Genomic DNA, 26,771 nt, shown 5'->3' on the forward strand with positions numbered 1-26,771 from the left:
CAATCATTTAATTTATTTTCTCCTAAAATATTGGTGTCTACTTTTAATTACATCAGGTGGGGATGTACAATTACGGTTGTGCGTGCAGTATCTTAGAACCATCTGCAATTTCTTGGCCCAACTTCTTAGGCAGGAACCGTGCAATTTCACAGCAATTATCACCCCAAGAACACAAGCTACAACAGCCGTACGCCATGCATATATTCACTATCATGCTTACCTCTTAAGGGTGGCGGGAGAGGGGAAGAGAGAAAAATAAAGCCGGAGGCAATACCAGTCTATCTTGGCAAGTTAATGTCAACGAATCTGGTAAAAAGCTAAAATGGATTGATCCACTAAACTGTTTTGAATTAGGGGATATGCTTTATGGTATAAAGCATGAGTCTGCTGAGTATGCAATAATGTATTGCACTAATTTCACACAATCAGGACATTAGAAAAGCATACATAATCCCCGGGCTATTTCTCTGACCTTTTGTGACTGCAGTTAAATAAGGACAAACTGGAAAGCTACCAAATGGTGGCAGGCTCTACAGTGAACTCTCCACATTACCTGTTATTTCTGCCTCTATTATTAACAAAAGTACCTTTGATTATCTTCAACTCTTTTGCAAAACAGGCCTACATTTTGGGAAACAGAATATTCCATGCTCCTTGGAAAAAATTCTTGAAAATGAGTTCAATATTACTACCAGGCAATAGTGTGTTTACTTTCTTCCCAAGCTCTGGTTGGGCCTAGGATTCAAGTGAAACTGAAAACTGGAGCAGACAGTTATTGTTCTCTCAAAGACTGAACCAGATGGCCACAGTCAGTTTTAAGGAAATAAAAGTCAAGCAAGGGGTATTTTCCTGGACTCATAGCATTGGCTTGGTTTAGTGTGGTATGTGGATCAGGCCCTATCTTCAGAGATATTAACCCCATTTGGTATCATCAGCAAATTTCAAAAGCATATTCTCTACTCCTTCCTCTAATTATTTATAAAAGAAATTAAACACCACTGGGATTGAAATACAGCACTTCAATCTTTAAAATAAATGACCAAACATCACATTTAATACAGTCTACCAGCCATAGGGACCCAGGTGGCGCTGTGGGTTAAACCACTGAGCCTAGGGCTTGCTGATCAGAAGGTCGGCGGTTTGAATCCCTGTGACGGGGTGAGCTCCCGTTGCTTTGTCCCAGCTCCTGCCAACCTAGCAGTTCGAAAGCACGTCAAAGTGCAAGTAGATAAATAGGAACTGCTACAGCGGGAAGGTAAACGGCGTTTCCATGTGCTGCTCTGGTTTGCCAGAAGCGGCTTTGTCATGCTGGCCACATGACCTGGAAGCTGTACGCCGGCTCCCTCGGCCAATAATGCGAGATGAGCGCGCAACCCCAGAGTCGGTCACGACTAGACCTAATGGTCAGGGGTCCCTTCACCTTTACCTTTACCAGCCATATAGTGTAGTCTTCCAGATGACCCCCACTCCTCCAAATAAGTTGTGTAGTCTCAAGTAGGCAACTTTATCAAGCTCCTAGTGGGCTTCCTTACATGGTTGACAGGTTGCAGTAATAGCCAAAGCATGGCTATTAACTCTGCCTTCATCAGTGCGTTTGTGATATTTTCTGAATCTGTTGCTTGGCTACATAACCCACATATGACCCAGTGGTAAAGTCACAGAATGTGTGAGAGAGACATGCATCCAGAACACAATAGTGGACACGTCAAGCTTGAAAATAATAGCTATGCCCACAGAGTGAACAAGTAGCTTTGTTTATGAAATATTCCCAGGTTAGACAAAACTAAGCAAAATTTCAATCCTGAAATAATACTGTATTACTGTTGTCAATTGCTTCTATTTTTCCATTCAGAAGTAGAAGCTACTCCAATGTAGAATGAAAATGGGTGGCAGCCTCTGCAGTGGATTGGCTGCAAGTTGGCAGCTATAAATACAGTATGAATTCACTGAAAACTTTACCACTTTGCTTTTCACAACAATAAAATAGGTGAAAGAGCTAAGAGAATTTTGGAGTATGAGAATTAACTTTACTATAGGACAAAGACAATGAAAGGACAGTAGGCCACAAACAGGCATCATGTTGTTTAACTGATATTAAAACACAGACAATATTCTGTTAAACAAGAACAAAGCTGACAGTCTAAAATGAACAGTCCCAAGTTTCTAATTTTATCACTGGAATCTGATTTATTGCACTGCACTGTCTGCCAGAGACCAATCCTTACAACCTAAGCTTCACAAATCTCCTAGTCTGAAAGGATTACTTGTATTAAAAACTGTATGCTCTACACTGCGACCTATCAAATTCATTTAACTGAACCAGGGCACATATTGCTGCTAATCCATTGCCGCTTATTTGTTTGCCATGGCCTTTGTATGAAAGCAGATGACCTCTTATTACTTGGCCAGTGCTTTAAAAAGCCCAGCATGGGCTGTAGCCATTAGTCGTCTCTAAATTTTGGTTGGCTCAGTGTTCAGCATCTCCTTTGCATCCAGAAGAGCTAATGTTTATTCTCAAAGTAGGCCTGGGAAATAATCCTTGGGAGTTTATGTCAGTCAGCGTGGACAATGCTAAGCTAGATGGACCAATGTTCAGACTTTGTATAAGGCAGCTTCCTAGTTTATGTGAGGGGATGGTTTTACTACACAACCACAACCGCAGAGGAATAGGAACATAGAAAGCTGTCTTATTCAGAGTCAGACCCTTGGTCCAGTATTATCTGCATGGACTGGCAGCAGCTCTCCAGGGTTTCAGACACGGTAGGGGTATCTCAGTCCTACCTGGTGATGCTAGGGATTGAACATGGGACCTTCTGCATGGAAAGCACATGCTTTCCAACTAAGCTACAGCTCTGCCCACAATGGTGTCATGGGAAGACTTGACTCATTGCATCGCTAGATTCTTCCTATGTCTGGCAGGCTGCATGCAGCCACAGCCAGTATATGGGTCATTTCTAGTTAGTAACTAATTGGTAAATAGTTTCCCCTTTAGCTAAACCTTAAAGAGCAAATCAGGGGAGCAAGGAAATGCCATCTCACCATGTGCTAGAAACATAGTACCACATGTTGCAATCACCAAATGAAACAACATTTCCATTAACTTCACAAACGTTTTTTCTTTGCTCTGATGAAAGCTAACCTACATGGCTGAATAGAGAGGTCTGTAACCCAGCGGAACCACAGGTTAGGTCACTCATTCTACAGTTTTATCCAGTTACCTCTACTCTCAACAGACCCATATCCACAGCTATGGTTCTCTCAAGCTGTTATATGTACCTTTTGTCAGTCTTGCATCAAGGAACAGACTTTTGATGTGAATATTGGTGTCTGTTATAACCCCAGGTCCTTGGTACAAAGAGGAAGTGGGAAGAATCTAGACACAGAAACAATAGCTGCTGATATAGGAAGAAACAGCCTACAGTTTTCTATCAACCATTTCTGACTACCACATTGTAAAAAACCAGGGAAGCAAACTATGGGTAAGTACCTCTAAAGGGCAATGTATCTCTTTGTCCTGGCTCTCTTTGTCCAGTGGGGAACTGGAACTCACAACTCTGCTTTTGCCAATGGCTTTCGCTTTCAGATTAAGAGTGGGACATAAGGCAAGTTGCAGGTTGCAAGGATCAGCAGTTACATGAGAGGTCAAGGTCACTGCTAGGCAACAAGGGACATCCCCCTGTACCTTCCTTTTGAAGGAGAGGGCGAGCACAGCATTTTCCACAGCATGTGACTGGAGTGCAGGCAAATGGGCACTCCTAGTGGGTTGGCTAGGTGAGGTTTGTGTGCGTCTCCATAGCCTAGGCAATGGAGGCAGGGTGAGTGCTGGCTTGGCATCAAGGAGAGGCTCCTGGGTAATGGAAGAAGGTGCTGGGGGTGGCTACTTGGCTGGAGAAGCTATGGGTGGGCAAGTCTGGAAGAGAGGTAATGGGAGGCACTTCTTAGAGTTTGCCTGGGCCTCTTTTGGAGAGCGAATCTTTGCCCCCTTACCCATTCTGTTTTTTTTTTAAACATACTTTTTATTAATTTTACAAACTGCAAAAAAAAAAAAAACGGTACATACATAAACACCTTTTCCACCTCCTTCCCACCCACCCACATGGATCCTCCCCTGCCACAGAAGTATCCCATGTAGGTGAACAGTCAGAGATGGTCCATTTTATGCTTGGATTTCTGTCCTCCTCCCCCTCCCCTGACCCCAAAGCCCCCCCCTGCCACCAGGGATCTCCAGCAAACCAGGGCAGTACGCAGGAGGACATCCATCCAACCATCTATTGTCATACCAAAAAAAAGAAAAAAAATGAAATAGGAAAAAAGAGAAAAAAGAAAGAGCAAAAAAAGAGAAAAAGAACAGTACAAAACAGAAAAAAAATTTCTTACATTCATAATTGTAAAACCATATTTTGTGGGCTTCCCCTCCCCCCCCTTCCCCGGTTTTCACCCCTTTTTTATCATCTTTAACAGTTTCTTACTTTATAAAAATACACCTTTATATCTTATACAACTTATAAATCAATTGTTATCATTTTCACCTAATGTTCAAATCACTGAAAAATCAAACTCCCATTTTATCTTCCCGTGCCTAATTTTTACTCCCTCTATAAGCCTCCATATTTTCACATTTTTCCAAAATCCATTCACTTTTAAAACTATAACTATTCTCAATTTAACCTTACATCCCCGATTACCGGCTCCACCCCCCCAATCCAGCAAATTCCATAATCAGCAGACCAGTTATAAACCTGTTAATCCATCCTTATAATCACAACATCACTTTCCCTTCACCCCACCCCCTGTTTACAGTCTTTTGCCATCCAGGCCTCCATACAAGACCCCTGAATTTCTTCTCTTCTCTGCATATTTTTTCCTTCTTCCCTGTGGGTGTTCTGGAGTTCCAATAATACCAATCGTGCCCCCCTCAAATGCAGGGCACTCCATCCAACTTTTTGTAGAGTAAAGTCATCATTTTTTTCGTGGTGTGCTTCATTTTGTGTTGAATCATCACAGTCCTCATCTTCATCTTTTTCTTCCAAATCACAGTCACCATCATTGTCATTCTCACATTCATCTTTTTCAGTTTCAAAAGCTTCATCTTCTAGAAAATCATATTCTGCCATCACCATCTGAAATTGTTGCTGTAACTCTTGCCGTTTTTTCTCCTCTTGACATAGTTCTATTCTTGTTTCCCACATTAAGGTCAAAACAGACCGCTGGAACTCAGGGGAACACTTTTTTGTTGACATAGTTCAATCCTGCCAAGGTCAAAACTTGTCACGTGGGGTGGAATATGATCACAGTTTATTTTCTCGACTCCATTTTAACAAGCTGGCTGCATTCTTCAAGTCTTATTGACAATAAAGTTCGAACTCACATTTCACAAACATTTAAACCAAAAAAGAATTTCCACAAAGTTCAGAAATACAATGAAATAAAAATTGACTTATAAATCCTGATCAACTCACTGGGTTGTCTGGGCTGCCGGCTCCCGAGGAAAAGAAAGGTTTTTCTTAGTCTTTACCTCTTGCTGCAGGGCACTCACAATCACAGTCTCTCTCCCCTTTCACCCTGCATTTAGGGGAGATTCTCTTTGATGCCTTTGAGGGATCCTTTTAAGTTAAGATCTTCTGTTTACGGCTTCGGGTTTCTGTTTACTGTCTCTTATGTTACCGTGGGGGGGGGTGGCTTCCTCTTTTCCCCCTCTCTCCCAAATCCAAATTGCCTTAATTTAAATTCCAAACAATCCAAATTACTCACAGTCTATTCATTTGCTAATTATTCTTGGAAGAATTGGCCGCCTCCACTTCCCAGACTCGCAGCTTCGCGCTCTCAGAGCAGCAGTGTCAGCCTGTCCGCCGCGGTTCACCTCCTCGCTCTCGGGGGCTTAAACAAAGCCGATCCGGGGAGGAGAGAGCCCGCTTTTGGTGCCGCCAGGCAAAATCCGTCCCCAAAAAGCTCGATTTGGGGCTTTTAAGGAGGTTTTGCTTCGCTGGAGCAATTCCCTCCACCTCTGAAGCGCCGAGGTCCGCTCCGCTGATCGGACCCCCATCTGAGCAAAGATGGCGCGGTCAACCGGAAGCCCCCCCCCCCCTTACCCATTCTGACCCTCCTCAGACATCTCTTGGAATTGGAATCCACTATTCTCACCCTGCTGGGACCCTCTCCAGAGTCCACCAGATCTAGCTCCCCAACCACTTCCTACTAACAACCTCTTACTGCCTCTTCATGACACCTCTAAGGGATTCATGACACCCTTTTGAAACTGCTTGAAGTACAAAAGGCAGGAAATCTTCCTTCACAGAGACTGAATTCAGAATGTTTTTTGTTGCATTTTCCTATCTGCTTCGTACCCTTGCTCAACCGGATAGTACAAGAAACTAGAAATGATTGTTTCCAAATGACTTTTGCTGTTATGAAAGAGGCCCATACCAACTCCTGTTGTAACAAAATATTCAGCTTTTGCCATATTAAACAGGTACTTTCCCTTTGGATTCTGTGTATACTTGCACAACAGTCTTATATTCTCAGTATTGTGTTGTATTACCTGGTTGTGTTACTTGCTTGAAAAGGAAATCTCTTTGAAAAGAAGGGAAATTATATAAAATGTCAGCTTTAATCAGTATCTCTTAGATGAAAATGTAGGCTAATCCAATGGAATTATACCTAGATACAGTCTTCTAGTAAAATGAAACAAAATTCCTCAAACCACATGACCCAGAAAGCTGTCTGTGGACAAACGCTGGTTCCCTTGGCCTGAAAGCAAGAAGAGCACCGCAACCCCATAGTCGTCTTTGACTGGACTTAACCATTTGGAGTCCTTTACCTTTTAACTTACCATCTAACACAAGCAGACAAGACCACTTAATAATATAAATCTCAAGCATATTTTCCTCAAATGTTGATATCAGGTCTAGTACCCTTTTCAAAGGAATGGAGTATTAATGTTTATGAATAGTGCCCTAAAACCAACAGAGGTGCTTAGCTCAGAGTGCTGGTATGTCTATAGTTGGTTCCTGAAGATCAGCAAGATGTGATAAGTTTTAGTGTACAGTATTGCTTGTTTTTACCAAGTAGGCAAGCCTCTGTGTTTTAAAGTATGCCTACTGAATGACAAGGTTGATTCTGTAGTTCACAACAAGGGACATTTAGCAAGAGAAAAAGCATAAAGCAGGCTTTGTTGTTGCATACGAGAATTCATTTTCATTAACAACCATCTTATCTCACATGGAAAAAGAACTTTGAAAAAAAAAGTCAAGTGTGCGCCATAGTATCGTGGAACAAAGTTCTTCTCCCCACCCCACAAACTAACATTTTATTTGTCTTCCCAATTCACTGTACAGTATCACATATTCCACTCAGAATGCAAACTTCTTTAAGCACCAAGGGAAAAAAAGGTTTTACTGCCACCTGCAGGTTTTGGTAGTCAATACCCATCTATAATTTAAAACATGCCACAATAACCACCTAATTCATTCCACAACTGAAAATTCAAGTATTCTCAGAGAAACATAGAGCCATAGAATCTCTAATAGTTAAAAAACCTGATGAAGACTATACAACTTTCCATACTCACTAGTATGCCTCATACAATTTAAAACAAAGCCATGCTTCATACTGTAGTACAATTGACATAATCCAAATTTGTCATCCAAATTAAAATTATATTCCTGTAACATGGGGATTAACAAAAGGACAGCAAACACAGACTCTACAAGCTCTTGTGGTTGCTAAGAGATGTATTATTTAAAGCTTGAAAGGATAAATAGGCACCATCTACTATGCTATAGTTTGAAGACCTTAATGTCCTTGCTACATTTGAAAGTACTTTCTATACTCGCCAGCTTCATTCTGAAATCTATTTGGACATATCATGATCTGCATGGGCAAATTAAGAAGCATACATTTATGTTTGTTGTAGTGCTGGTGTTCTTGTTTTTTTGTTTCCCCCTTTTTTCTCTCTTTAATACATTCACAAAAGGAAAACAATGGCACAATCCAGATAACATTTATTGTTCTAACTTAATTAAAAAGAACAGGAATTTCACATAAACAGATGAACAGATGCAAATGTGTCCTGATTAATCAATGCAGCTGACCACAAAAAAAGCTTCTGAGAGCTGAGACTCTGGATGAATTTGTCATTAGGCTATGGTCATTTTAGGCTATACCAGCTCAATTGCTTCTGAACCCATTAAAACTAATGTAACTGAAATCTTAATTAAAGAACACCAATTGAACACCAGTTTATGTTCAGTCCCCTTAACAAACAAGGCATTTCACTTTATTTATTTTTTACTTAATTTTTGTTTTCATTTTTTAAAATGATTTTCATACTATGCTAACCAGCTACCATCCAATTTGGAAAACTTAAGCCACATTCACTTTGCAGTTTGGCTGAGATGTATACATTTGAGAAAGCTATTGTACACATGCTCAGATGACAGTTTCACAAACAGGAGTTTGGATGAGGGAAAGCCCAACAGGCAATCAACATTACATCTCTCTGATAATACTAAATAATACTAATAATTTATTGTTTATAACCCGCCCATCTGGCTGGGTTTCCCCAGCCTTTCTGGGCAGCTCCCAACTGAATATTAAAAACACAATACAGCATTATACATTAAAAACTTCCCTAAACAGGGCTGCCTTCAGATGTCTTTTAACAGTAAGATGGTTGCTTACAGTATTGCCTTGACATCTGATGGGAGAGCATTCCACAGGGCAGGTGCCACTACCGAGAAGGCCCTCTGGTTCCCTGTAATCTCACTTCTCGCATTGAGGGAACTGCCCAAAGTCCCTTGGAGCTGGATTTCAGTGTCTGGGCTGAATGATGGGGGTGGAGATGCTCCTTCAGGTATACAGGACCGAGGCCGTTTAGGGCTTTAAAGGTCAGCACCAACATGCAATGTGACTTGAAATGCAGCAGCAGGGGAAAACAAACTTGCTGCATTTTGAACTGCTAATGTATACACAGCCTTCCTATTAACTTTTACCTACATATTTGCTGACATTCTTTTTTTAAAAAAAGAAAGAAAGCCTAGATGGTTTAAAGAGACAATATTTCACTTTCCAGAAGTCATGCTGAATCTGCCTCAGTAGGCTTGCTCTTCTATGCAATAATTCTAGATTAAATAATCCTTGTCACCCACTTTACCCCACAGAAAAATTAAATTGATGCACCTGGAAACCCACCCCCACCCCAAATCATTTTCTCTCTTTTTTTGGGGGGGGAGTGTTATGTTAACTACCTCATAATACTATGGTACAGAGACGGATTTAGGGGTAAGATGTATATTTTTTGCTGAAAGATCAGCACTTTTTCAAGCGGAGGGGGAGTCATCCATTATCTACCTTTCCATTGGAGGCTGGCTTTCCCTACACATTACATTGTATTAGCTATTAGAAGGGATTGTACATACAGTGGAACCTCGGTTTATGAACACCTCGGTTTATGAATTTTCGGTTTGTGAACGCCGCGGACCCATCTGGAACGGATTAATTCACTTTTCATTACTTTTAATGGGAAAGTTCGCTTCAGTTTATGAACGCTTCAGTTTATGAACACCGCGGACCCATCTGGAACTAATTAATTCATTTTCCATTACTTTTAATGGGAAAGTTCGCTTCAGTTTATGAACGCTTCAGTTTATGAACAGACTTCCGGAACCAATTACACCCATGTTTCAGTTTATGAACGCTTCAGTTTAAGTACTTCACGGACCGGTCTGGAACGGATTAATCCACTTTCCATTACTTTCAATGGAAAAGTTCGCTTCAGTTTATGAACGGTTACTCCGCGGACCGTCTGGAACGGATTGATCCACTTTCCATTACTTTCAATGGAAAAGTTCGCTTCAGTTTATGAACGCTTCAGTTTATGAACAGACTTCCGGAACCAATTGTGTTCATAAACCGAGGTACCACTGTATATTCAAACATAAGATACAGTTTTCTTTAGGCTACCAATAGTTAACTGTCAGTTAACTGGAGCTTCATATCTATAGTAAAGTAACCGTGGTTTGCATACATATTTTATACCATCCATCCAGAGCTAAGGATACAGACCACTTAACTTTTCTGAGTTGTACATACTTAGCTTCTATGTCCATTCCAATAAGCCAACTCTCATATGCCTGCCTACAGGAATACAACTAAGGGGGTGGGCAAGAGTTTTTCAGCTGCTCAAATAACTGAGAAGCTCAGCTGGCTTCGGTCCTTCATTCCTTCTGCTGTGTCCTCAGATCATTTTTCGTGATGCTCTTTGTTCTTTGCCCATATCAAAATCCTTGTGGTCAGAATGGAGTGCCATATTTAAGGCAGCGTTTCTCAACCGCTGTTCCGCGGCACACTACTGTGCCGCGAGACGCTGGCTGGTGTGCGGCGACGAGAAGGGTGATTTGCAGAACTACCGTACGGAGCGGAGAACCTTCTCAGCATGGCTGCGTTTGAGCGCGCCCTTCACAAGATGGCGGCGATTCCTGTCATAACCCGCCTGCCTGCCCCGCCCGCACCACCACCACTCTCCGCTCTCTCTTTTATCTCTATGGTTCCTCCTCGAGCGTCCCTTTGACTTAGTTGTCTATGGTCTTCCGCACCCAATCGAAAGCCGCCGAGCGCTCATATAGGGCGGCACAGAGTTAATTTTTTTAACTTTTTTAATGGTGGTGTGCCGCGTGATTTTTTTTCACGGAACAAGTGTGCCGTGGCCCAAAAAAGGTTGAGAAACACTGATTTAAGGCACCAGATAACCCCTTTTAGAAAGACAGTTATATCCCATGTTTTTAGGTGTTGTAAGCTGTTCTGGGGATTGAAGAAAAGGATAAAGGATAGAAAGCAAAAATAGCCACAACATTGGTGTGAGGGAGAATGTTCCAAAAAAATTTCCTTCAAAAGGAATCTGAATCTTAGCTATTCCCATGAACCCTGCATTTTTATAGCATTCTAAAAAGTGAAATAACTGTTGTATTCAATCAAGAGATTCAAGAACCTACATAGTTGCAAGAAATAAACGGTACTCTAGAATCTGCTTGCACCCTGGCAAAACCACCTAGTAGGGCTGTCTTTGCCCATACATAGAGTGCCTTTCACTCACACAAGAAACAGTCAGATTCAACATATGTGGGAACAGGAAGCAGGGACTCAGGATAAATGGGAGCTTTTGTATTCAGCATGTTCCTACCTGAGTACCCAGGCAGGCAACCATCATATGAGTAAGGAGTTTCGCTGCAAACATTGAAGACCTGGTACAAAACAGGTGTGAACAAATAGCCAAGATCAAACCTGTTTCAACAAAAGAAAAGCAGGGGTTATACTAAGATTGTTATTTGGCAATAGGCCAAATTATAAAGTAGCCACAGAACTATGAAATAAGCAAGAACCTTAATCTACCATACATTTAATTTAGACCATTTCACAAGACCCATTTCAAAGTTACTGCATCACTGCTTACAACTCCAGGGCAGCCTTTCATCTCTCCCTGCTTCTGAGATATTTCAGTGTTTACCTTTTCCTGGAGAGTCATTGATACATTATGGAAATTCTTAGTGCTAGAATGTATTCATGCACAAACATTGACTGTTTCAATAAAGCACCTTTATGCAGCACACAAATGTAATAAGATAGGGTTGTCATACGTCCTCTTTTTCCCGACACCTCTTTTCAGGGGTAAAATTTCAGTCTGGGCAGATTTTTTAAAATTTGTCATAGTGTCTGGGTTTTTGCAAACAGAGCCAGGAAGTGTGTGTATGAATATCACTCTTTACTTTTTCCTATCCCTATGGTGCACCCGGATGGTGGATGCTGGGATTGGGCTCATCATGTAAAGGCAGACTGAAGGCTGCTACCTAGACCTCTCTGAGCTGTTGGCCATGCTGATGCCCAATAAGCTGTCCGTGAGCAGCCAGGAAAAGACTTCCTGAGGGGGTCTCTGCTGGCATCTCCCTTAGCAGGTCTCTCTCTCTGTGTCTCCCTTCCCCCCCTTCCCTGCTTTAGGGTCTCCCACATACTCTGCGTGCCTCAGTGCCAGGATCCCCACCCCAAACTAGTGCATTATCCATTGACTGCAATTAAGTTGACTCTATTTTGCAATATTAGAAAGACCTAAGAAAAGAGAGAGAGAGAGCTTGCTGGTAAAGAGTGTTATATATTCAGTGGTCTGTGTTTGCCTGAGCTTGAAGTCTGGACTAAGGAATATGAGCTCCTGTGTTCTAATTCGATACATGATGTCCAATCACAGAACATTTCAGGATTTGGGCCTCTGCCATTGGTCCTTGAATTCCGAGTCGTGATTTGCAGCTTGGAAGAGTAGATAGCCAATCATGTTGGGAGTGGCCCAGGCTTCCAGGAATGTATATAAGCAGTTGCTTTGCCCCTGTTTCCCAGCTATGTAGTTCAATAAAGGTTCTTGCTGTTATCACTATGTCTTGCTTTGTGGGAACTCACCTATACTTCAAAGAGGATCCCCCCCCCCAAGTTCTCTCAGTGAGAAGTGAGCATCCCATGGGGTGGGGCGGCAAACATCCCAGGGGGGCAATGTCACCCCCCCCTCAGGGATGACACCCGGGGTGGACTGCACCTACTGTACCCACCCTCCTCCATCTAAGACCAGTGGGCTATTGGATAGCTAGTGCAGAGACTACTCAAATCACATTGGGTACCTCTTAACACAATTCTTGAATGTAAGTTAAAATACACAGCTCTCATGAAAGGTCAGGGAAAGGCCTCCCTCCGTGTGTGTGTGTGTGTGTGTTTATACATCTTGAAATCTTAGCAGACTGAAGAACCTAGCAAAGGAAGTGCTGGGGGTTGGGGTGAGGGTAATGGCTGAAGCACTTGGCACCCCATTTCCCCCCTAAAAGCTTTGCTTCTTTCCTTTGATCACCATACTGCTTGGACCTTCATATTGTATTTTGTTTTTGTAACTATATGACCTTTAAAAGACACCTGAAGGCAGCCCTATATAGCGGAGTTTTTGAAAGTTTAATGTTTTATTTTGTTTTTATATATGTTGGAAGCTGCCCAGAGTGGCTGGGGCAACCGATTCAGATGGGTGGGGTACAAATAATAAAGTTGTTGTTGTTATGGAATAGGATCCGCAGTGCACACACACCATGGAAGGCGAGGGGGCTCCACGTCCTCTTTTTTGCTCTTCAAAATATGGTGACCCTATTTAAATAGGACAAACTGCTGGGGTGGATAAGATTTGGCCAATGAATTTTACTCTGCTTATTCATTTTGAGCCCGCTACATTTGTAGGGTTACAGTTAGAAATATTAGGCTGGCAACTAAAATATAAGGTCTTGAATTCAGAGTTGTGAACTGGATGCTCCCAAAGGCAGAAGTCAGGAAGGTGAGGGGAAAGGCCATTTCTGCCCGTTCCTCTTCCACCCTGCAGCCTCCTATGGTCCCAAAAATCTGCTCTGGATAATCAGGTCTGAAGAAGAGAGCTGCTGGGGGAGGGGGAATAAATGAAAATTGCCTTCTGCTTGTAGGTGCATCCATGTTCACAGAGCAAGCATCTCTGTCTGGATCTGGGTCTTTTCTGAAAAGAAACGCACCCCTACTGCCCACTGAACAGCAGGACGGGATCCAACCTATTGTGTGAAGAAGCTGTATATGTCTACAAGTCAAAAGATAAAGCTTGGCCTACTTTGCACAACTGTAGAATCAATTTACCAAAGTGTGATCCCCTTTGATTTCACTCAAACGGTGCAATTCTATGCATGTTTATTCAAAAGTAAGCCTACTCCCTTTGTAAAGTGTATTTAGGATTGCAGCCTAAGGGTTGCTAGTTCCTGTTAACTACATGAATCCAAGATTTATTTTTACCCTTTGGTTCAAAGTTCAAGACAGCAGAAATTCTGGGATTATTATATTCGGGCATGTCCTCCTTTCAAGTTTGATTATGAGTAATACCTTATTCTGTCTTGGATTCAAAAGAAGCACATAACTAATTTCATGTGCCCAAGGGAGGTTTGGTCTTGTATGACTTAGTCCTCCATGCTGCACCACAAATCTCTCTTAAAAACCGAGGGGAGTTCTGAAAGCCATTTGTGATAAGGCATTGAGATCTGGGATTCCAGGGGCAGAGGGGGAGAGCCAAATATTCCACTGTGTGTGCTGAATCAGGCCTTTGGGTCATGGCCTATGTGCTTTCTGCTATTCAGTTCATTCCAGAAACAATATTTTTATGCATTATTTGCTTTAAAAAAACCAGCGCACAATTCATAAATGTAAAAAATAATAATGTTATCGACTGACCAGAAATGCAGATGAAACCAGATGAAAAGAAAGCGTCGTTGTAAGAAGACAAGCTGTCTGTTTGTGCATAGGCTGCGTAAATAGACATGTGCGAGCAGGAGCATTCCACGTAATCTGAGGAATCATCTATCACTTTGCAGAACTGACTGTCAGACAACCAGCTACAGAGGAAACAAAGGTCAACGATGTTAATTCATTAGTCTTTAGTCTGGAAATCAATAATCATAATGCAAACATGATCAAATGTGGAATACTTTGAGTTGTGGGCACAGAAATGGCTCCAACATGAGGATAACATACTTTCCCAACTCCTCCCAAGTAAGAGTTAATGCACCTATTACATGTGCCAAAGGGAAATACTTTCTGTGGCAATGAGTGACTGAGAATGCGGGATTATCTATGCAAAATTTGTTGGAGGCAGTAGGCCTTTGAATGCCAGTTGCTGGGAATCGCAAGTAGTCAGGTCCTGCTTTGTGGCTTCCTGTTGTAGGCACAGCGAGAACAGAATGCTAGACTAGATGGCCTGATCCAGTAAGCTCTTCATTTATTCTTAAAAGAAAGGATAGACTTTGAACAGGTTAAGGTCTAACCTCACAGGGCAGGAGGGGGGGCAGGTTAGATTTTTTGTAGATTCATTCCCCGTGTCCAGTCATGGTTTTGTTGTCTATCACATGACGGTATGTGTTTACTTTCCACAGGAATGGGAAGTGACATAAATAGGATGTTTGTCTTACTGTGTTCCTGAAGTGGGACTATTGGCCTTTGTTCTTTCTCTTTGCTGTCTAATGATAGAGGGAGGGGGAGCCATGTTGCAGTGCTCTGTATGTTTATATGTGAATAAAGTGGATTAGTCAAATGTTGTGCTACTGAGTTCTGTTATGCAACTGCGCAAACCTCTGCGGATCCATGAAGTGTGCTGATGTCTTCTGGCATCAATCACCATGATGTTTGGGGTGAGGAAAACATTCCTAAACATTAGGAAGAACTTCCTGACAGTAAGAGCTGTTCGGCAGTGGAATTTGCTACCAAGGAGTGTGGTGGAGGTCTTTAAGCAGAGGCTTGACAGGCATATGTCAAGAATGCTTTGATGGTGTTTCCTGCTTGGCAGGGGGTTGAACTGGATGGCCCTTGTGGTCTCTTCCAACTCTATGGTTCTAAGAATGCTTTTGAAGCTCCCGAACAATCTACCAGCATGTGTCTCTGCCAAGGTTCTACTCGTGTGTAGAACATCCTGACAAGATTCTGGTGGCAGATTCTTGGATTTTATAATTTTGGAGAACTTGTCAGGCAAGGAACGTCTAAAAATGTAGCTGATATGAGGCCTGGCAAATTAACTCAAGTAGATGAAGTAAATATGTGTTGATATGCCAAAGAGACTGCAAGCTCTGGTGTGCTATCACTGATCCCATGCCAAGCCTAACCAGGTCCATGCTGAAGCCTGGCATAATGATCCAGGATAGCATACTTGGTCTTGCTCCAAGTCTAGAGAAGTCCTTCCCAGGGATACTCTCTTACCTCATGGAATAGGGTAGGGTTCATTGTTAATTCATAGACAATTATTATTGTGCTTCTCTCTCACTGCAGCAGTGCCAAATTAGCCCTTGCTTGGCATACCAACATAGATCAGTGATGCTTTCTACAAATGTTTGCAGACCAGGTTTGTTCCCAGAGCATTGAAGAGATTCTGGTCCAGAAATAATCTAAATCTGAATAGTAATTTTGACTATTTAAAAGTATTAGTCCCAACTCAAAGCAATGAAAATGTTTTTGTTTTGTTTTTTTATGAAGAATTGCTTCTAAATAGACCATTACATTTTTATGCTTCCCTGAGATATAAATGGGTATATATCATTTTTAGGTTGCCTTTCCTGGCTGAAGTCTTCTCAGTGCAGCCAAGAATGAGAAAATATACCTTTCAGCAGCCTGATTCCAGAGGAGACATAAAGACTTGTGTGGGACAATTCTGCTGTCTGTAGAATAAATCCGATAGGTGACCTCATTGTTATCTTTCAGTAGAAGAGGACTCTGACTCTTCAAACTCATTGAAAAAATCTGAAATGGGCAAAGTGGAGATTTATTTCCTATAAAAACCACTCACAGAATCCTCATTTGTACACTAAATATACAAAGCCAGACCTCTAGTCAATTTATCATAGGCAGCAGTTTTGTCAAGGTCTTAGACTTAGGGCAAGGTCTTTCCCATCCAAACCACCTCAGACACTGAAGCTGCTGGGCACCATACCTGGGACCTCATAATGCATAAATATATGCTCAGCTACTGACATACTTGGAACTTCCTCTACTTTCTAAGGGAGAGAAGCCCAAACTCCACTTCAGTCATATGGTAGGAGAATATGAATACGGACTCCATGGTTACTAGGTGTCCATAACACCACCAGCTAAGTTCATCCTCAAACCATGTGTACATAAATAAAGCATATATAAATCGAACAAACAGTTCAATTCCCTCCCCAAATATTTTTATTAATTTTTAGCATAAAAATATTTACATAACATTTGCAATGGGTTTGTCACTTTACACAGGGTTGGCTACATTAAGACCTCTCCAGAAAGTTGTATGAGCTGTGGGAGGGGGCATAAGTCTCACTGTTGATAGATAAAGTCAAAGAATAAAGCACAGAACCAGTCTTTTTTGTGTTGCCCCTTGCAAACTTGGTATGGTGAGATAGTTTTTCTGATGGGGCTACCTGCCAGACTCTATCTAACCACGTGCCATGTGAAGGCCAAACATACAGGTCAATTATTGTTTAGATACATTTACCTTCAAAAAGCCCCTGCTCTAAAATAAGGTTGTTATGCTATACACACATATTACTAAAGACAAAAAGAAACAACCATGGTCTCTGTGTTTATTCTGCTCCATATTAATATGGTTGCTCTTCCAGGTGGTAACTATTTTAAGTACTTATTAAAAAAACCAAACACATGTCTAGATTTAAAAGCAGGGAGCAACTAATCTTATAGCAGCAGCAAAACTAAGAGCGTGTGGACCTGATCAATGCTTGGGCGGGAGATTCCTGGCAACTCCATATAAGCAGCTTTGAACTTACTAGAGACAATTTAAAAAAACAAACATACCTTATTTTTTAGGGCAGTTCCTTTATCACCCATTATAAACCATTGCTGGCTACTATACTCAGTGACTTGAATGAACCTACAATTTTCATTTTCAGAATGAGAAACTTCCAACAAATGTTCAGGAACTCTGATGAAGTCGCCATCTTTCCCATCAAATCTGTGCCCATTGATTTGCTGTGGATACCAGTGATGGGCCATTATGACGATGTAAGGGCAATGGTCAAGGATTGTTTTGCCCCTGTTAAAACAGAAAAGGAGCGACACTCTCAAGAAGTGGAAAAGCCATTTGCTACCTGCGAAAGAAACGTGTGCTGAATAATGCTTGTCTTAATGCCTTTATTAGCCTATTATTGGCCTATTAACTTGATCTGTTTCATATATTATTAATTACTAATATGTCTCCAAGCATTAATGCAGAAGTTTTGATAATATGAGAGAAAAAGAAACCAAACATTCCTGAGCTGCATTTTGGCATATGATCAATCCATCATATCAATCCATTTGAATAAAACAATCATGTGTTGTTTATTTCATAGCATGCCAGTTTTGTTTTTTAAAAAAGAGCTTACTCTGCTCACTTCACATATTAAGATCTCTAGTTCCACAGGGCTATTATGCGTAGACAGAATTCCAAGTGGGCATCAACATCCAGTTCGATTTCAGAAATATTCCTGGCTCATGTGGAAAGACTTACCGTTCACCCTGCGATCCACACAATACTCCAATAGGAAGAGAAAAGGCGAATTTCTCAGTAATATCAGCAAGGAAACTGTAGCCTCGAGTATCCTTACGTTTTGGGTTAATAAGTGCACAGAGGATCTCATACAAGAGACTTCGATTTTTATCAGTGAGTGCCTGCTTCTCCCCTTCAGATATTATCTTAGGGAACAAAAAAATGGTCAAAGAATAAAAACTATTCCATGTGTACAGGTAGCAATCACACTTTCCTTCCATACCCAAACTAGTTTATTAGAATTAAGATTCTGCAAGACAAAGCCAACCAGTACTCTTATCCTAAAGACATTGTTTGGAGGTGAACCCCACTGATTCCCCCCCTCCTATGTAAGGGTCTTGACCTTAAGTTCCCTCAAGTGGCCAGTGCAAGTTCCCTTACAGGCTTGAATACTGGCTCTATCACAGCATACAATATTGCCCACCCCAACTTACTATCTGAGTTGGGCATTTGAACCAACAGCTCTCATATAAGAAGCAGGCTGGGAAATACTTTCCTAGTATGTTCTTGTTACAAAATACTGTCAGTTCATCATCATCATCATTCTTTATTCGACCGTCAGTCAGCAAAGATACATTTCTCAGTACAAGATTAAAACATACTCAGTCAGTTCTGGTTTTTTAAGAATCAAACAGCATTTCCCCACAGAGCCATGGCTGCTGTTTATCATTGAGATCATCTTACATCCCCCAAGAAGTTGCAAGCATCCATGCCCATGTCTAGGGTCCATTCATCAGGGCCAAAGGAACATCTGCATATGTACCTTATCAATGATGTGCATCACTGCAGCAAGCTGCTCTTCTGTACTTTCTGTGACCACTTTGATGTTTAAATACTGGAGGACTCTGTTCAAAATTATGTCATCAAGTGGTTGGGACAACTGATCAGCCAGACCCCAGACTGCTTGAGAGTTTGAATCAGACACAATGGTGATGTTGGCAATACCATAGATGTCATCAACTCTGGCACCACCGGTAGGATTGAAAAGCACAGCCTGGAAACGTTTAGGAAATGGATTTAAGGATCCAGTATCCGGAGTGAGTGTTATATCCAGAACAGCATCTCTCTGCCCAGATGCAAAGGACAACGTTCCTTCAGATCTGGCAAAATCTTGCCCGGAAATGGCTGGTGATATCATTATGCGGCCAAGAGCTTCAGGCCTCATCAGCTCCTTGAAATAAATAAATAAATAAATAAGCTAGCAAGCAAGCTCTAGGTAAGGATTAAGCAATACTGTGCAAAAGCCAGGTTTGCTTCAAATTATGAACATTTTAAAATGCATTTTTCTTTTTTTTTATCTTGACCTCAAATAAAATTAACCAGGACGATGCTGGAAAACGTGTTTGGAAAAATATTTCTAACAAAGTGCTAGGTTTCAAACTGGCTAGTCAATGATGTATCATGTTAGGCTGGGTTGTAACATACATCTTTCTGAACTGTGTGGTCTGCGTCAGGAGAAGACAGTACCAGAACACATGTCAAATGGGGATTAGCAAGATTTGATGGATGAGCTTGGCACAGAAGTGAAGCATCAATACTCCACCAGAGTATGGGGGCAACTGTTGCCACTGCTCTTAATGATGATTAGCGAAGTACATTTCCTGGTTAACTAAAAATTGTAATAGTTCAGCCATGCCTGATAAAAGTAGGTTAACCAATGGTTACTTACGGGAACTGACATGTTAAAGAACAAAGTCATTGCCTCTGTCAGTTACTGGCAGAAACAACTGTTTATTTGCCCCTTCCAGATGGGTCAGTGAGACCAGCAAGAATGAAGGAAGTAGGGAGTGATTTTTTTAAAAAAAAAAACCAACCATCTAAAACTATTTGCAAGAAAAGTAAATACAGTATGCAAACGCTGAGAATGGGATAAGGATCTCAAAGCAAATTCATTGTTCTTCCTGCCTCCTACTTGACTTCCTTTCCCTAATCTCCTTCATGCTTTGGCATTCTGCCATGCATGCTTGTTAAGACCACGGAGGTTGCAGTGTGTGTGATCTAAATGAGGCAAATGATCATCTACCTGCAATTTTCATAGTTTGATTCTTATGTATTAGCATCATGACACTGCGAAAATGCCGTTTCTCCTAGCATGCACACAGTTGTATAATATAGCAGGGGTGGCCAACTCCCAAGAGACTGCAATCTACTCAAAGAGTTAAAAACTGGCAGTGATCTACCCCCTTTTGGGGGGTTCAGGTCAAAGTTGTTGAATTTTTTTAGGAAGGAGAAAGGACAATTTTGGGGGGGGGGTGTTTCAAGTCAAAGTTGTTGAGTTTTTTCAGGGATGAGGTAAAATGTTGAGCTTTTTTTAGGGTAGACACAGTTGTTCAGCTTCTTTGGGGGGAGCCAATGATCTACCAGTGATCTACTGCAGAACTCCAGTGATCTACCGGTAGATCATGATCTACCTGTTGTACCTGTTGTACATGCCTGTAATATAGTATCTCCAGGGGAAAAAACACAGTGACAAATCAAGTGTGCAAAAGTAACTCAAGGACACTTAATAAACAAAGCAGAACATTTGAAACTATGTTGCACTGAATCAGACCATCATCCTATAGCAGGGGTCCCCAGACTTACCGGGCTTCGGGCCGGTGCCCGCCGCGCCAACCGCGCGGCGGGCCGGAGGGTAGGGGAGTGCGCGCACAGCGGGCCGGAGGGCGGGGGAGTGCGTGCCCGTGCGCATGCGCACATGCACATGGTCGGAAAAAAATCGCTGAAAATCGCTTGTGCGCATGCGTATGGGCCTCCCCCGACCCGGAAGTGCATCGGAAATGACCTCTTCTGGGTCGGGAGAGGCCCATACGCATGCGCACAAAGGATTTTCAGCGATTTTTTGCTGATTTTGAAGATCGCCACCGGCGGCAGCGGGCAGCGGGGGTCATCGCGGGTTGGATTGGGAGGCCAATTGGGCCGCATCCGGTCCGGGGGCCGTAGTTTGGGGACCCTGTCCTATAGACTAGTATCAAACTCATTCTCTGAGTGGTAAACCTGATGGTAGCCTACCATTCAAAATCAAGAGAGTTGCTACAACTGACGACAGTGAGACACAGGTCACAGTTTACTCTTGCAAGAGTCAGCATTGCATAGCTGATGAAGTATGGGATTTGGACTAGGGAAACCTTGGCTCAAACCCCAGCTTAGCAATGAAGCTCCTGGATGATGTGCAACAGTCGCTATCTCACCATCCAATAATAAGGGGAAGAAACCCAGGGCTTTTTCCAGTTGGAACTAGCAGAACCCTAACCCTAACCTCTCAGGTGGACGCCAATGCCATTTATAAGAGAAGGAGGGAGGTGTTCCTGGTGAGTTCCGGCACCTCTTTTTCTAGAAAAATAGCCCTGACGAAATCCATGCTGCAGCATGCTATTGCTGTAATCTGTATTGTAGAACTCTTGCAAAAAGCAAACACATGCTAACTCTTTTCTTTGCATTAAAGAAGAAATGAAGATATTATATACATTCATGCATTAGTCCTACCTGAGTACTGTAGCCAACTGAGATGGCAAGTGCTGTGCTAGAATCTCTAATCACCTGAAGACTAATTAAAGTGGTCTTCTTATGGGCCACAGCCAGACGAGACCCCACAGCAAAGTAGATCAGACCCCGAGGAGAGTCACTTTCTGGGACTATTATGTAGGCAAATCTGGCACTATTGTTCAGTTCTGCTCCTGCACCCACTTCGTAGAGCTCCACAAAAAAATAGGTTTCAAATTCAGGTTCCTGAAAATCAAAAGGATACTCAGAACTCTGTAAATACTGATGCCAAAAGGAACATCATTAAATGTGCATTTGAACCATGTCTTGCTCTATTAGAGAATACATTTGTATATCATGCATTTCAAATCAAGGGATCAGTTCCACAAAGATTTCTGAGACAGGCTGGTCCTGAAAACAGTTTGAGTGAATATGTCTGTCATCTTTATATCTTTGGAATCTGAGGTTACTGTTTCCAGGATCTCCTATACCTCTCTCATCCAAGCCATTCAAATCACCCATTGGCATGAGAATCATTGCAGTTAGCATCCCAAGCCTGGGAAAGAAAACAAGCCCCTCCTTTGAAACAATCGTAACAAGCACTACTTTTATGTCCTTTCATCCTTGGCTTCAAAGTATGATTCTCTCCAAGGTTTAAATATGCACTTAAAAGAAAATGCCATGAAACCCCCCAAATGTTGCAATTTTCAGTCTGAAATGGATTTTAAAGCACTTGTACATGAAAGTGCATGTAAAAAAAATTCTGATGACAAATATTCTCTACTACATACTGTATTGATGCATATCTTCATTTGAAAGCATTTCAGCTCCCTAGAAATCTATGGAAGCATGGCTTTAGAGGATACGTTTGATATGCAATCTTTATCCCTCCCCCAAATTGCAGTTGAATGATCTCTGATTTTTCTGCAAAAATGTTTCAAGTCCACAATTCCACTTTAAATATGTTCTAAATAAGTAGCCTTTATTACTCCCAGCACAAATAGGGAGACTGTTGGCAGTAAGGCAGCGGTACTCAGCAAGGAAGGAGGACTTGCAAAGATCTTACTTTTTAGAGCATAGCTTGGATGTCTTTGAGCCTTAAGTTCAAAGACTTCCATAGAGGATGAAAGCTAAGGCATTCAGTGACTACAATCCATGATGCCTGTGTTCTGCCTCCATGGTTGGAGGCAATAATGCTTCTGAATACCAGTTGCTGGGGACCACAAGAGGTGAGAGTGTTTCTGTGCTTGAATCCTGCTTGCAGATTTCCCATAAACATTTCCGTTTGGCCACAGCATGGGTACCAATTTCAAAAAGTGAGGTAATCCTGGAAGCTGCTATAAGAATGGTATTCATCTCATTCTATAGGGTATGCATGCTAGCTAGTCAAGAGCTTCCCTTTGGGGTGAGCAACAGTCCAATGGCTAAAGCTCTAGAATTTTTCAAAGTTATTTCTGTACATGTGTGGAATTTCATGGATGTCACTGCACAGAAAGTATGACAAAGAAGACCCAGTATATAGGACCCTTTCCTAAGTGTGAGCTGATGGTGTATCAGGGCCAGTAGCTCAGTGATAGTCTGATGGTGCAGCAAGGAAGCACCTGCCCCGCCCCCCACACCTCCCCTTGCTACACCCTATTTCTTTTTATGCCCTGAGGGGGGTAGTGAGGAGAGATAAACATGCTGTCTTTCTAAGCAGCCAATCTGAAATAACCAGTACTCACATTATCAGGCTTTATCTCAATAAAAATTGTGCATTTTGTTTGACCAGCATTGCAAGTGGCGACCCCTAGGACAGCCACCAGTTCATTTGCCAGATTTGTGCCATCCTTCTGCAGGACAACAGATGTTCTGTTAAAGGTCACGCGCCAGGAGATTTTCACATCTTCGAAAGCCCTATCAACAAAGCAAACCAGAATAAACGCAATGACAGAAGCAGACATTAGGAAAATCAAAGCCAGGCTATCTACCCACCCACATTTTCTCCTGCATTCCAAATGTAACATTGCACAGCAAAATGTTTCAAAGAAAGTGAAAGACATTCTTTTCATGGCATTACTTCCTAAAGCTGCTCTGATACATCTTACAGGAGCCAATTGGATTTAATTTGTATATGTTGCCTGCCCTTCTTCCTTAAGGTCCCAGGATGGGGTATAGCACAAAATCTAGCTGCTTTTGAGCTTGATGCTGTAACTCATCCTAGGACTTTAGGGTGAAGAGTGGGTAATGAATCAATGAATGATAGCAATAATACCACCAGGACAATTTATTTGATCCCCAATTAAAAATGGATGGCAGCAAGGCTACTTTTGAGCCTGAGATGAAGCAAAGCCAGAACCCACAACCTCCAACCCTAATCAGCTGACCATTGCACCTTACTTAGTGAAGTAAGCCATAAATCACAAGTGTGTGCAAAAAGCAAGGAAATTAATTTCACATCTCAGCTATTATGTATATGAGTTAGGTTGGTAGAGTGTTTAATTCTCTCATTTCTGTTCAGTTCTGGTAGACCGACTGACTGACTTAAATCATATTCTAAATTTATGAGGCAAGTTTGCCAAATTGCAGTAAACTATTAGAGCATCTGAAAGCCAAAGATTTATGATAAAAGTTCCATGAGAACCTCTTCTGCTCAGGGCAGCTTCCTTGATTTCAAAACAACACACATTACAGCATGTGGAGGCAGCCCTTTTTTACCAGCCGTGGCCTGCACCTGTTTGGTTGCCGGGTAACAATGAGTTGCACCTCCCTCTTTTCGGAATCTTCATCAAGCACGATGCCACTTTGCGCCTCTTCACTGAATCCCAGAATTCCATTCTGAAGATCATTTCCTGGGTGAGAAATGGGTCATCCAGAATTACTGAGAAGCACATGATACTTGCCAATCAATGTTCCATTATTCAAGAATTCATGCAGAACCTGAAATATCTCTGTGACTCTGAATGAGAAGGTATTATAACATGAATTGAGAAATTGAAATATTCCTGTTTTAAAGGAAATTCTGCCCCAGGAATTAATAAAATATAATAAATAAGTAAATAATAATAATAATAATAATAATAATAATAATAATAATAATAATACTTATAGCCTGCCCCTCTCACTGGGTTGCCCTATCCACTCTGGGCAGCTAATGTTGTGTGTACACACAGTCACACACTTTGGGGTTTAAGCTACTTTAGAATCAGCTATTTTTGATACTGTGATCCCACGGTCTATGCTTGTGAAAAGGTATTTGCCATTTGCCATTTGGCTGTACACAATGCTATCATCAAAGTGCAGAACTTTTTTTGTAAGTTAACTTTGGACATTAAAAAAGAAAATCATCCAGAGTTCTTCAGTGCTCTACAGGCATTTTGAACAGCCTCACTTATTGCAAGGTTCATGGGCCTAGAGTGACATTAAAATAAAGAAAAACACAGAGATATAGTGTAGAGAAAAATAGAGAGCACAGCAAAACTGAGTGCCAGAGCAACACAAGGTTTTGAGAGTCCTGATCTAACACAGGCTACTTTGTTGATATCACCTTTGAAATTTGGGACTAGTACAATGGCCCTGATTTGCCTTGTAATTTTGGTCCCAGCCCAAAAGAGCTGCTCATCCCTACTGTATATCTCATCAGCATGTCCCTAATTATTTATTTATTGAAATACTACAGTTTTTCTCTAAGCGCTTTGCATAAAACCAACAAAAATACAACATTCAGCAAAACTTCTTAAAATCTAGATAAGCATAAGAAGAGTTTGGATTTGATATCCTGCTTTATCACTACCCCAAGGAGCCTCAAAGCAGCTAACAATCTCATTTCCCTTCCTCCCCAACAATAAACACTTTGTGAGGTGAGTGGGGCTGAGAGACTCAGAGAAGTGTGACTAGCCCAAGGTCACCCAGCAGCTGCATTTGGAGGAGCAGAGACACGAACCCGGTTCCCCAGATTACGAGTCTACCGCTCTTAACCACTACACCACACTGGTAACAACCACCTTAACAGTGTTTCATTTATTTATTGATTCCACTAAAAAGCTCCTACCTTTGATAATAATTGTGGCAAAACCTTGAAAACCATGTTCATCCACAGCTTCTGTAATCTGAGCTCCACCTTGAGGGTCAGAGAGCAGAACATAAAACATTTCCTGTCCTTCAGGCTCATCATCATCAAGAATGTTGACAGACACCTGACTTTCTCGTTCCCCTTCCAGCAATGTAACAGACAGAGTCAGCTCCTCAAAATCGACTCCTTCAATTGCCCAGGTTAGATTAGAAATCCCAGAGACAATCTCAAAAGGGAATGTATCTGTCCCACTCTGAGCACTTATTCCACCAAATGTTTTAACAGTGACAGAAACATTTCCCACAAAACCCAGAGTCCTCCTAATATGAATCAGAACTGCATTGGATATGCTGCTGTTAGTGTCTTCTTCAGTGTAAATAACAGCTGGTCCAAGACTTAAAATTCCATTATGAATAATGATATCACTTGCTAGTAAGGTAACTGATGCAACAGTAAACTCTAGGTTCAACCGTGGATTCCACTTTGGGTCAAACGGGTGTGTAGCTATAACTTCCACAGATGTTAAGTTCACAAAAAATATTTCATCTCCTTCTGAAATGCTGTCATCAATTATCAAGATTTCAAACACAACCTCAGTCTGAAGGAGTCCAAAAACAAGCTCTCCATTATGAACAGGTTCAAAGTCTTCTAGTGGTTTGGCACTTCCTGCAATGGTCTGATAGAACAGTTTTGTGAGGTTGCTTCGGTAACCAAAAAGTCTTTGTACATACAATTTGACCATTTGTGCTTCTTCCCTCACTAAAACATTCGTTGAGTTAGGTGCAAACTGGAAGATTCCCATTGGTTCAATTTCAGCAATGGTGAAGCCTGATCTGGAACAAAAACAAATTGAAAATTGTATTTGTGAAGACCTAGACAAATAAGTGCAACCACAAGCAAAAACAGCTCATCTTACCACTTCTGGTTCTCTGAAAAAAAAATTCTCCAGCCTTAGGTTAGAGCATCACCATTTTTTTTAACAGCTGAAACCAACTAAGAACTTGGATGTAATTTAAAAACAGCAACAACAAGGAGTGTGTATATTGGATTCATCTTATATACACTGGATACATTACTTCATAAAGAGATTTCCTCTCTCTGTGTGTTCTTTCTCATATGTATTTCGCCTCCCCCCACAGATAGAGAAATGCA

The 26,771-nt window shown here is 41.6% G+C and overlaps 1 protein-coding gene across 1 annotated transcript in view; it reads right to left on the reverse strand.

Moving 5' to 3' along the window:
* Nucleotides 1-26,771, reverse strand: part of ADGRV1 (adhesion G protein-coupled receptor V1) — a 253,099-nt gene that overhangs the window by 109,208 nt on the left and 117,120 nt on the right. The window contains exons 74-83 of the mRNA XM_088653182.1: nt 25,599-26,452; nt 24,282-24,399; nt 23,293-23,464; nt 21,572-21,814; nt 18,852-19,259; nt 18,050-18,234; nt 17,356-17,593; nt 16,169-16,308; nt 14,257-14,417; nt 11,177-11,277 (exon numbers count right to left, since the gene is read on the reverse strand). Coding sequence (XP_088509308.1) covers nt 11,177-11,277; nt 14,257-14,417; nt 16,169-16,308; nt 17,356-17,593; nt 18,050-18,234; nt 18,852-19,259; nt 21,572-21,814; nt 23,293-23,464; nt 24,282-24,399; nt 25,599-26,452 — 2,620 coding nt within the window. The remainder of the gene's footprint in view (nt 1-11,176; nt 11,278-14,256; nt 14,418-16,168; nt 16,309-17,355; nt 17,594-18,049; nt 18,235-18,851; nt 19,260-21,571; nt 21,815-23,292; nt 23,465-24,281; nt 24,400-25,598; nt 26,453-26,771) is intronic.

Source organism: Zootoca vivipara, chromosome 10 (genome assembly GCF_965207765.1).
Source record: "Zootoca vivipara chromosome 10, rZooViv2.hap1.1, whole genome shotgun sequence".
Taxonomy (NCBI): domain Eukaryota; kingdom Metazoa; phylum Chordata; class Lepidosauria; order Squamata; family Lacertidae; genus Zootoca; species Zootoca vivipara.